The sequence below is a fragment of the Heloderma suspectum genome, chromosome 3 (genome assembly GCF_057233095.1).
Source record: "Heloderma suspectum isolate Gila_16-S chromosome 3, 16-S_ref, whole genome shotgun sequence".
Lineage (NCBI taxonomy): Eukaryota > Metazoa > Chordata > Lepidosauria > Squamata > Helodermatidae > Heloderma > Heloderma suspectum.
In genome coordinates, this window is record NC_139460.1 from 323,013,970 (window position 1) to 323,026,409 (window position 12,440).

The window sequence follows — 12,440 nt, forward strand, 5'->3', positions numbered from 1 at the left end:
TCCAGTCCAGCCCCCTGCTCAGTGCAGGAATCCAGGTCAGAGCATCCCTGACAGGTGGCTGTCTAGCCTCGTCTTGAATGCCTCCGGTGTGGGAGATCCCACGACCTTCCTAGGTAATGGGTTCCAGTGTCGTATTGCTCTAACAGTCAGGAAGCTTTTCCTGATGTTCAGCCGGAATCCGGCTTCCTGTCACTTGAGCCCATTATTCTGTGTCCTGCACTCTGGGATGATGGAGAGAGATCCTGGCCTTCCTCCTTGGGACAACCTTTCGAGTACTGGACGAGGGCTATCCTGCATCCCCTCAGACTTCTCTTCTCAAGACTAAACATGCCCAGTTCTTTCAGTCTCTCCTCACAGGGCTTTGTCCTGTTGCCCTTCTCTGAACCCTCTCCAGTTTGTCTGCATCCTCCCTTAAAGTGTGGTGCCCAGAACTGGAGGAAGGTGTCAGAAGACGGAATCATAAGATGCGCAAGATTGCCCCTTTGTTTCCAGTGGGCCTGAATAGGTCTGAAAAGTATATACTCCTGGGTCTGTTTACTCGGAAGTAGGTCCCACCCCAATTCCTACGTTATGAGAGATGTGAAGTCCTGCAGGGGAAAGTCCCAGAAGAATGTGGAAAAAAAGATTTCCCCCACAAAAAAAACCCTTGGGGAAATCATGGAAAAACTGAGGGGTTTCCCCCTCAAATTTCTGAATAAGTTTTAATAATTTATTTTACTTTATTGATTTGTACCCCTCCCTTCCACCAAAAAATGGCAGTCAAGGCGGCTAGTCTCTCCCCCCAGTCTCTAGTTGCTCCCCCCTATCACGTCTGGGTTTACTCGGAAATACAAAAAGAGACGAAGATCCACCCTCCTTTGTGGCACTGACTTCCAAGCAGGCACCCACAAGCTCGAGTCTGTTGTTAAGGGCGCGATCCGACGCATGTTTAGCCAGAGAAAAGGCCTACAACTCCCAGCATGCCCCAGCCAGCCCATGCTGGCAGCCGTAGGGCTTTTCCCGGCCGAAACCTGCGCGGGACTGCGTCCTAGACACACGCCGCCTCGGGAGAGCCGGACTCAATCCGACGCGTTTTTGCCCGGCAGCAAGTCCCGCCGAGAGCGGGGCTCGGGTGCACGCGTGCGGAGCGAGGCCCGCGCTGCAGCGCCCCCGCGGGCTGCGCGCCGCGGGGCCCCCAGTGCACGCGGGGCTGCGCCCGGGGCGCGCGGCTGGCGAGGGCGCCCGGCGCGCCGCCCGGCCTCCTCGCCGGGAAGCCGGCCGCGCCCGCGGGCTCCGCAGCCCTTTGCCCCGAGGGAGCGGCGCCGCGCGGCGGCGCAGCCAGCGGACCAGCAGCCCGCCCGGGCGGAGCCGGGGCAGGGGCGGAGACCGGGGCGGAGACCGGGGCGGGCCGCTCGCGCCCTGCTGCGGGTGCCGGCGGCGGCTCAGTCGTTTTGCCCCGTCCGGCGCGCGAGGTCGCGGACATGCCTGGCCGTCGGGGCGGCGGCGGCGGCTCGTCGGAGCGCAGCCCGCTGCTGGCTTACCGCCTGTGCGGCAGCATCTCGGTGGAAGCGGAGGCGCCGGGCAGCCGAGCCCGCCAGCTGCCCACTTTCTCGGGCGTCGTCGTCCCCACGTTGCTCTCCATGTTCAGCGTGGTGCTTTTCCTGCGCCTCGGTGAGTGGTGCTTCCCCGCGCGTCCGGGCCGCGGGTCCCCTCGCCGGACGGACAAGGGCCGGGTCGAATCGAGCGTGGGCGGGTCCGGGGGCCCCGCGGAATTCGAATCCCTCGCGCCGCCGCCCCCTCCCCCCATCCCACCTGGAAAGCTCCGCGCCTTGCGGTTTGCCCGTGGTGAGGCCCGCGCACTCTGTGCGCACTCAGAGGGAAAATCCGCTTCTCCCCGGAGAAGTGGTGTCTGAAGAGTCTGGGCTTTGAGAAGCGAGAGTCCCATGGCTTAAAAATCACCTCAGCCCTGAATTTGCTAGATGGCCTTGGGGGAGGCCAATAGTAACCCTCACCTCCTCCTGAAATCTCCAGTAGGGGTAGGGCCCTATAACACTGGCCTACTTTACAGGGTTGTTGTGAAGGGTACTGAGGTAATGGCTGCAAAGCGCTTTGGAAGCCTCTCCAGCGGGCTGCGTAAGTGTGATAAAGTGTGATCGTCTCAAGTCCATGGTTCATGCAGAGAAAAACAAGCCCCAGGACTTCAGTGTACGGGAGGTTCACGTCTTGCCCAGGTGCTGCTCCTCCCCTCCCCTACACTCTGAGCCCCTTGTCCCATAACTCAACACCCTTCCTCTGTCAGTGTGCAAGTGTCGTATTGGGTAGAGGGCTAGGCCTTGTCCCTGACATGCTGGATTTCTGCATGCAGGGATGATTGTTTTTGTATGAAGGCACCTTTGGTCATGCGAGCCCCCTCCCCCACTGCTTGAAGTGGGACAGAGCAGAGACTGGCTTACACCCTCAGTGAGAATTAGATCCTAGTGACGTCCATCTGTCTTGGCTTCAGGGCACCCTGCCTCACAGCACCTTATAGTTAACCTGGTGGCTAGCTTAATCACTTTGGGCTCATAACATCCTGTCTAACACCTACTTTACCCCACAAGTTTGTCTAACCTAGCACTCCCAGTGTCCTACTACAGGCCCTTTTATCTAGTGTGCCTCCTACCCTCGGTCCCCTCCCCCCACCTCCCATGCTGGTACCCCGAACATCCTAACTGAGCCATATTATCTATTTAACCTGCCTTCCTGGGACCTTGGATTTAGCAGTGTCTCTAGCCCTTGCCCCTAGCACACTTTCTGATCTGTTGCCTAGAATAAGATGTCTGTATAGGGCTCCTGATCTTGTCCAGGATTTGGTTCCCATAATATTAGTTAGCCGCCTTATATCCCAGATCGACCCCACTCCAATATTCCCAGACTTTAGCAGTAAATCCGTCAAATAATTTTCTACAGTCTCTACAACAGCCCCCCCCCCCCTTATGAACCCCATATAATCTGGATCCCTGGAGCTGCTCTTCACGTTATTGTAGCTACTACAGTAACAGCTACCCCTCTGAGAATTCCCACCCTCTATGACAGGCTGTAAACACTGGCTATTGGCCTACTCTCCTGTGGTGAGTGTGAAGCGCCTGCAGGCAACCAGGCAGGGGATTTTCCATAAATCTTTCTTTGGGGTTCTTGATGTGGCAAAAATGACCCAGGAAGGGCTAATAACTTTGGTGGACACTTGCAGAGCTGCTGCGTCAACTCCCAGTATCCACAGCTGCTTGCTGTCTGGTCTTCTTTACATCTCAGTTTGCCAAAATAAGTTGGTGCCCTTTCCCTTCACAAAGAACCGGATGTGAATAGACACAACCGTTTTTACCTTGTAGCCACATTACCACTTGGGTCTACTGCCTGTATGGGAACCGCTTATCTGTGAGCAGATCCCGCAAGGCTAGTGAACCGCAAGCCTGATTGGCTGGGTCCTTTTTTAGGTGCAGCCTTTGCTCATGAGCTGCTCCTGTGTAACTGGGAGAACATTTAAGCAGGGCTGGGGAAAGTTCGGCCCTCCAAGTGTTGTTGACTGCAGCTCCCATCAGCCTTAGCCAGCAGAGCCAATGGCAAGGAATCGTGGCAGTTGTGATCCAGCACCATCTGGGAGGGACACACGTTCCCCAGTGCCGGTTTAAAGGCAGCCTTGCTAAGTGGGTTGTCTGCCAAGTGGAGAGGTGACTTTGACCATGCTTCTGCACCCAATGTGGTAAGAAATTGGGTGACACCCGTTTGCCGCATCATAACAACGTGGTGTCCTAATAGCCGCTTGGTTAAATGGGCCTGCCAAACAATCTTACCATTCCCCTGTGGTTTTTGGACCAAGTGCAAAGCTGTGGTAAGAAGATCTTCGCTGTTGTCTTTTGGAAAATTAATCTTTATTGTGAGCTGCTTTGGGTACACTTTACTATAGAAAAGCAGCAAATAAATATACTAAGGGAGCAATCCTAGTCCTAGAAAAAGGTCCTACAGCTCCCAGGATGCTGAGAATTGTGGGATTTTTTCTGCAGCCTGGTTTCCTCCAGATCTGTTGGAACACTTCCTATTCTTATTTATTATTTATGTATTTTATTTACAATATTTATATACTTGTTGTTGTTGTTCAGTCGTGTCCGACTCTTCGTGACCCCATGGACCATAGCACGCCAGGCCTTCCTGTCCTGCGCTCTCTCCCGGAGCGTGCTCAAGTTCATATTCATTGCATCCGTGATGCTATCTAGCCATCTCATCCTCTGCCGTCCCCTTCTCCTTTTGCCTTCAGTCTTTCCCAGCATTTTGGGAAAGTATATAAATACTTTCCCAGTATTTATATACTGCCCCACATCAAAGATTTCGGAGTGGTGAACAGCAAGGTAAAAGAATAAAACCCCATAATTAATATACTTAATTTTTTAAAAAAGAACAGATTCTGAACTTAATAAACCGCAGCTGGTCACTCAGGGAAGGCCTCTTGAAATAGCAGCGGCTTCAGGAGGCACCGGAAACAACACAACGTTGGCGCCTGCCTGACCTGCAAAAGCAGGGAGTTCCACAGGAAGGGGGCCACCACACTGAAGGCTCTTTTCTTGGTGGACTCCAACCAGGCCATAGGTCCGTGTGGGACCACCAGGAGCAAGCCCTCCAATGACCTCAGTGACTGGGCAGGTTGGTAAAGAAGAAGGCGCTCTCTCAGGTATCCTGGTCCCAAGTTGCTTAGGGTTTTGTATGCTAGTACTAATACTTTAAACCTGGCCTGGTAGCGAATAGGCAGCCAGTGCAGTTCCCTCAGCAAAGGAGTTGCATGCTGAAAGGGGGCAGCTCCTGACAACAGCCAAGCTGCTGCATTCTGCACTAGCTCCAGCTTCCGTGCCAGCCTCAAGGGCAGCCCCACAGAGCGCGTTGCAGTAATCCAGTCTCGAGGTTACTGATGCCTGTATCACAGTGGTCAAGCTATCCCTTTCGAGGAGAGGCTGTAGCTGGTGAACCAGCTGAAGCTGGTAAAAGGCACTTGCATTATAGGGCCTATTGGACTACAGATCTGTTTGACTACAGGGCCTGCTGGCTGGGGATGATAGGAGTTACATTCCAGTCCATCTGGAGGACACCAGGTTGGAGAAGGCTAATTTAGGGCTAATTTGCCAAGTGGTAAATGGGGACAGCCCTGGTCCTGTCCCCACACAGTCCTGTTGACTCAAGACCCCAGGTTATTTATTCAGTTTATATCCCACTTTGCTACTACAAATAGTGCTCAGGGTGGCTAATGACACTAACGTATAAGATAAAATACAAAATTAGAATTACATCATAAAAGTAAATCAATGAAAAACACATCAGTAGTAAAGAAATAAACAGCACCCACCAGTTAAAACGTACTTCAGGGTTAGCTTAAAAGCTGTCAGAATAAACATGCCTTTGCTTGCCAGCCGAATCACAACAGAGATGGAGCTAGCATGGTGTCTACCAGCAGGGAGTTCTAGAGCCTGGGAGCAGCCACTGAGAAGGCCTTGTCTCACATTTCTGCCAAACTTGTCTCCAGTGGTGGCGGTACGAAGAGAAGGGCCTCTCCCGAGGATCTTAAAACCTGGGCAGGATCATATGGGAGAATGCGGCCTTACAAATAGCCTGGTCCCAAATTGTATAGGGCTTTAAAGCTCATAACCAGCACTTTGAATTGTGCCTGGAAATGGATTGGTAGCCAGTAAAGCTGCTATAAACAAGAGAGTCACACGCTCTGTGTCACCAGCCCTGAGCCACAGCCTGGCTGCAGCGTTCTGGACTGGCTGAAGTTTCTGAACGCTTTTCAAAGGCAGCCCCGCTTAGCATGTGTAGCAGTAGTCAAAACAGGATGTATTCTTTCTGGTGACTTCCACGTGCCACTAAATCTCACTTCTAAGAACTCTGTTACCTATAGTGGAGTTGCTAATTTCCACTGAGGATGGCAGACTGTGACTTGCTCAAGGCCTTGGAGTGAACGTGTGTGGCAGAGCGAGGCTTCGAACTCAGATCTGTCGAGCCCCTCAATCGGCTCAATAAATTGCACAATACCAATACTGTGTGACTGCACAATAAAAGCTTCCAGATGGAGGGCTAATACTCAAAAGGCATGGTGTGCAGCCATTCAGTCTTTTCTTCCTTACAGCGTTTTTCTAGTAAGATGGAAGTGGTGAGAAAACCTGGGAAGGCTACAAATCGAAAAGAGCAACGTCTGGACCCACCGTAAAACTCTGTAAATGTGGCAGTGCAATTGCACAATAAAAACCTCTTCTGCAACTACCCCCCAGAGTTGTCTCTTCTGCTCCTCCAGCACTTTGAGGTTCGCACCTTATACTTGCCCATTGTTCATTTGAGTGAAGCAAAGCTGCCTCTTTCCCCAGCACCCTTATGTTCAGTTGCAGGGTGCCTCCTTGCAGAACGTGTCATGGCCATGGTGGTGTGAGCCTGTAAGTGCAGGAAGTAATAAGACTTCTGTCTCTTTGGGCCTTGGACCTGCTGCGATCCTTATGTTCCAGGTGTCTTGATTAATGTCTTCCTGGAGGAGGCTGGAGCTTGGTGTAATTAAGAGTGGAGGGAGTCTGTGTGAAAGGCGGAGCTGTTTGTAAATCCTGGACTGGAACCAAAACTGGATTGGGGCACCAAACATCCATCTAGCTCAACATTCTGAGGTACACAGCCTCTATACATGGAGGTTCTGTTGATCTGACAGGGCTAATGCCCATTAATAGACCTGTCCTCCATAGACAGGTCTCGAGTACAGACCTGGCACAGTGCCTCTGTCCAGAGCAAAGAAGGAACAAGCCAACTACCTGTTTTCCCTTGGGAACATTGGAAGCTGCCTTATACTGAGTCAAACCATTGATCCATCACTGGCTCTCCAGGGTTTCAGGCAGGGTTCTTTCCCAGCCCTATGTGGAGATGGTGGGGACTGAACCTGGGACCTTTTGTCTCCAAAACAGGGGCTCCACTACTGAGCTGCAGCCCCCTCCCTATGTTAGTCTGTTGCAGCTAAACTAACAGAAATGTCTTGTCAGTTTATAACATCCTGCTTTTTTCTCCCCAATCCCCCGTCCTCACTTTTTATAACATCTTGCCTGATGAAGAGATCTGGAGATCTCAAAAGCTTACACATTTTGGGGCGATCTTTTTATTGGCTTAATAAAGGTATTATGGTAATACGGATCTTGGAAATTTACTTCTGCTCAGCATGGCTACCTTTGGTTCTCGTGAGAAATGACTTGTGGCACTTTTGAGAGACTAAGGGTGCAATCGTTTGTGTTCTGCCCTCGATGCTGGGAAGCATCGCAGCTTGGAGGCCGCCAAGCATCCAATGCAGAGCAGGAGGGGTGACGGAGGCTTTTTTGCTAGGGAGGCTTTTTTGCCTGTCTAGCTGGGGCATTCCAGAGCGGGAGGGTAGGCGGCTGGAGATGCCTGGTGATAGCTCATATCCCGGCTCAAAGCCCACCGGAATGCGCGCTTGATCCAGTCTGAGGTCCAGCCGGCACAGATCTTTCCGCGCTGGCGGCGGGGGGGGGGGGGGCAGGGACGGAGTGCGGATTCCCGGACCCGAGAGCGCTGTCTCCAACCTTGGGTCCATCATTCCAGGGATCCTCCCCCCCCCTGCCCCCAGATGCTGTCTAGGGGCCATAGGATTGCTCCATCACAGATTTATTCTGGTTTAGGCTTTTGTGGGCTGGAGAGCCCTCTTCAGTGCTTGAACTAAGTTACAGAAATCTCAAAACACTGGAAGTGAAAATGTGTGTATTTAAAAATATGTTTTGACACATGTCAGGTTCCTTGGATGCTTAAAAAAAGGAAGCATTACAACACTGCTTGCTTAAAAGGTCTGTTGTCATTTCTGCTGGAACGGCTTTTCCATGTATTTCAAGAGCTGATTCACAAGATAATAAGAAACAGGTTACACAGAAGTTCGAGTTGTATTCCCAGATGTGCACTTGTGCGTATCTAAATTGGCTCCAGATTTAGATACAGGTGAATAAATATTTTAGATAAATTGAAATCAGGCGAAGATGTTCTTCTTTTCCCAGACATTTGGACATTAGTTAAGGCCCAGTCATTGTGGGCTGCTTTTGTTGTGTTCATTCCAGGCTGGGATGGTGGGGGAGGGGGGAGGGAATTTGTGTATTGTGGATGAACACCTTACATATTGTATTGTTCTTAGATTATGTTTTTATTATTTGTTTTTATTTCTATTATTGTTCTGAGTATGGTTTGTATTGATTATATTTTTCTGTTATATTAATAATAGATTTCTGTATTTGTGTGTAAGTCGCTTTGAGACTGCTTTTTGTGGTGTGAAGCGACACATAAATATTATTATTAATACTAATACCAATAATAGATATTGTGACTGACGGTGATAATTGGGCAACAGTTAGCAGTTGAATTGGTAGTATTTTCTGTGCACGGGGATGGAAGTTTTCTGATACATTTCCATTAAGTAAGGCACAAATGCTGCTCTTTTGGAGAAGCTGTGATCTGCAAATGGAGCACTACTTTACCCAGCAAAGAGGTTTGATCATATTTATTCAGTATGGCAAAGTCCTGTATTAGAGTGCCATATAACAGGGCTAGAAAAATGGGAGGGGGAAAAAAAGAGGATTCACTTATTCCTTTGCAGTGAGTGATCATGCTGTTAACCTTTCTCTCCTCAAAGTCTATACACGCCTATTCTCCATTTTTTTGTCCATAGCACCCCTTGCCCCCCAATCCTGAAGAAGTGTCAATGTAGGAGTCAAAACAAGGCGCACAATTTTGAACGTACATTTTGTAAGAGAAGCCCACTGCAAACCGCTTTGTCGTTTGGAACGCAGGTGCCTTACCCTGTTGGGATGAGGCTTGGCTCGCTTGGTTGAGTCATCTAGAACGATTTTCTTTGCAAGCACGTGTTTACTCCCATTTTGACTTGTGGTGCCTTATTTGATTTGCATGTTTTGGCCATCATCTCCCATCAGCCCCAGCCAGTCAGGAATGCTGGAAGTTGTAGTCCAAATCATCTGGAGAGCACCAGGTTGGGGAAAGCTGGGTTAAACCGTGAGGACCTAGCGGATGTTGTGGATGCTTGGGGCACAGTTTTTGGACTCAACGACTTTCAGTTCTCCCCCTATAAATCTTTGACCCCCCCCCCCCCCCCGCTCTTGCACTTTTGCTCTTAGCCACGTAGAAGTACTGTGGGATTGGGAATTGGCTTCCCTATTTTTATTGCCCGAAGTACTAATTCGAGTCTCCAGTTCTGCTTTTGTGCATGCAACTACTGTAATACGTACCCCTGTTACCTTCAGTGTATGCGCTGGACTGTATGGAGTCTCCACTTTGATATCGGGCCCAGAGTACAGGCTCCTTAGAATCTCACCTTTCATAAGGAACACAAGTTTCTAGCCCCTATGAGAAGGTGGAGATTGCCTAGTAAAATTTCACAAGCTGAATGGTATGTGATTTGTGGGTGGTAGCGTGGGGATTGATTTCCAATGGTTTCTTTCCCCCTCCCCCATTGAAGTAGAATGCTTCAAAGTTATTCCCCAAAAAGCAGATAATTGACAAGCTTGTTTAACATGTACAGGTTGAGGATTTAGTTTTTCTTGGTATAGAATCTGATTTACCTTTAGTACAATACTTTTGTTTGTTTTTTAATTGTACTCTTCTGGTTCTTTGATGCTGACAATCCACAATCTGCTGGTGGTCTGCTTTGCTTCTGCTCCCGTAAGGGACCACCGCCTCCACCCCGGCTCCATTTTTTACATTAAAAAAAATACACTATAAATAACCATAGTAATTAAGACTGAGAATGTTTACTGAAAGAGTGTATCGCCAGCATTAAAAATGTAGCTGGATTTCTGTGATCCTAAAAAAAAAACCTGTCGTGAGAGAATAATCTTTGCCAATTTCCTGAATGTTGCAATCAGTTGAGTAAAGTTTCCTGTTCCTTGCAGACTCTGGCTTGCAGTGCGATCCCAAGCATGTTAACTCGGAAGTAAGCCCCATTGAGCTCAGTGGGCTGAGACTCGGGTAAGCGTGCATATAACGGCAGCCTTGATTTAATTAATTAATTAATTAATTGCCCATCTGGCTGGTCACCCAGCCACTCTGGGCAATGTACAACAATAAAAACAGTTCATACAATAAAATTCAACATTAAAAACATCACATTTCTAAAATTAGCCCACCTCAAATGCCTGTCTGAACAACCACGTTTTTAATGCGTGGTGGAAGCTCATTAAAGAGGGGGCATGGCGGAGTTCCCTAGGGAGGGAGTTCCACAGAGTGGACAAGATCCGATGGAATTCCCTGCTGCCAGAAGTAGAATCATAGAATCGTAGAATAGTAGGGTTGGAAGGGGCCTACAAGGCCATCGAGTCCAACCCCCTGCTCAATGCAGGAATCCAAGTCAGGGCATCCCTGACAGATAGCTGTCCAGCCTCATCTTGAACGCCTCCAGTGTGGGAGAGCCCACCACCTCCCTAGGGAATTGGTTCCATTGTCATATTGCTTTAACAGTCAGGAAGTTTTTTCTGATGTTCAGCCGGAATCTGGCTTCCTGTAACTTGAGCCCATTATTCCGTGTCCTGCACTCTGGGATGATCGAGAAGAGATCCTGGCCTTTTTCTCTGTGACAACCCTTCAAGTACTTGAAGAGTGCTATCATATCTCCCTGCAGTCTTCTCTTCTCAAGGCTAAACATGCCCAGTTCTTTCAGTCTCTCTTCATAGGGCTTTGTTTCCAGTCCTCTGATCATCTTTGTTGCCCTCCAGTACATCCCAGCTATCGCAGCATGACTCCAGGGGTTGTGCATCTGAGTGCGCGGTGTGTGCACAAGGCCCTAATGGAGGCCTGGAGTGGAGTGCAAGTTAATCCAATGTGCTTTAATAGTTGTTGTTGTTGTTCAGTCGTTCAGTCGTGTCCGACTCTTCGTGACCCCATGGACCATAGCACGCCAGGCCTTCCTGTCCTGCGCTCTCTCCCGGAGTGTACTCAAGTTCATATTCGTAGCATCGGTGATGCTATCTAACCATCTCATCCTCTGTCGTCCCCTTCTCCTTTTGCCTTCAGTCTTTCCCAGCATCAGGGTCTTTTCCAGGGAGTTTTCTCTTCGCATTAGGTGGCCAAAATATTTGAGCTTCAGCTTCAGTATGTGTCCTTCCAGTGAGCACTCAGGGTTGATTTCCTTTAGGATTGACTGATTGGACCTCCTTGCAGTCCAGGGGACTCGTAAGAGTCTTCTCCAGCACCAAAGTTCGAAAGCATCGATTCTTTGGCGCTCAGCCTTCCTTATAGTCCAGCTGTCACAGCCATACATTACTACTGGGAAAACCATAGCTTTGATTAGACGGACCTTTGTCGGCAAGGTGATGTCTCTGCTTCTTACTATGTTGTCTAGGTTTGCCATAGCTTTCCTCCCCAGGAGCAAGCGTCTTTTAATTTCATGGCTACAGTCACTACCATTCAGGGGGATCCTGGGAGTTGAAGTCCAACACATATAGAGGGCACCGGGTTGGAGAAAGCTGTCTTACAGGCGTTCTCCGATTTTTTAATCTGAACACCATGAAAATTGGGAGAAGGACATAAGGAGACCATAAGGGGCCAACCAGGTGCCGCAAACAGAACAGGGGGGGGGGGCAGTAGTCTTGCCCTGCTGTTACTAGTGTTCAGAGGCAGGCTGCTTCTGATCCTGCGGGTAGCCTCTAGCCACTGTGACTGCGTGGTCTCCTCGGTGAATTTGTCTAATCCTCCTTTAAAGCCGCCTTTAACCTGTGGACAGTTGACCCTCTGGTCTGGCAGCTGTTCTGATCTTCTTACGTCTGAGGTGTAAAGGGCCAGTCTGTGTCCCTGGATCCCCCTGTCCACAGGAGGCCGCATGGTGTCCGGCTCGGGCAGAGGGCAGAGTTCAAGCAGTGAAATGCCTCTTTCTATTTTCAGTTGATTTGATTGCATATAACCCATCGGTTCTTCCCATTTTGCAACATCAACGAAAAAGAGACAGAGCCGCAGAAAGAAAAAGGTTGAACAAGGCTCTCAGATTAGTTCATCATGTGCGTGGTCGACAGCAACCGTTTTTAGTGAAGGAGAAATTGATGAGCCCACTGGGAGCGGGGGTGCAGTGTGCCCTTCACTCATTCTGTGCCTACAGTGTGAGACCTCTCCCCTCTTTCCTTGTTAGGTTTCCTTCCTTGGCCATTCTCAGTTTCTCTGAAAAGTAGGTGTGTGTCAGATGGGGTCACTGCTTTTGCAGAATCGGCAAGTTTTACCAGCGTGTTCCAACTGCCCTCCAGTGTTTTGGCCTACAACTTCCAGCATTCCTGACCATTGCCCATGCGGGCTGGGGCTGATGGGAGCTGAAGTCCCCAATGTCTGGAGGGAATCAGCACTGATGTGGGGCAGAAAACCTCTTCCGGAAAATGTTCCATTTTATAACTTGATTAATAACGATGAATGGATGCTCA

The 12,440-nt window shown here is 49.7% G+C and overlaps 1 protein-coding gene across 2 annotated transcripts in view; it reads left to right on the forward strand.

The window, feature by feature from the left end:
• The first annotated feature begins 1,107 nt into the window (after window positions 1-1,107).
• Window positions 1,108-12,440, forward strand: part of LOC146351733 (solute carrier family 12 member 9-like) — a 115,487-nt gene continuing 104,154 nt past the window's right edge. The window contains exon 1 of one of the 2 annotated variants that reach the window (XM_084847705.1): window positions 1,108-1,650. In XM_084847705.1, the coding sequence (XP_084703831.1) occupies window positions 1,461-1,650 (190 nt within the window). In that variant the 5' untranslated portion in view covers window positions 1,108-1,460. Of the gene's footprint in view, window positions 1,651-3,680; window positions 3,719-12,440 lie in introns of those variants that run through there. The other variant, XM_084847703.1, reaches the window with a different exon arrangement.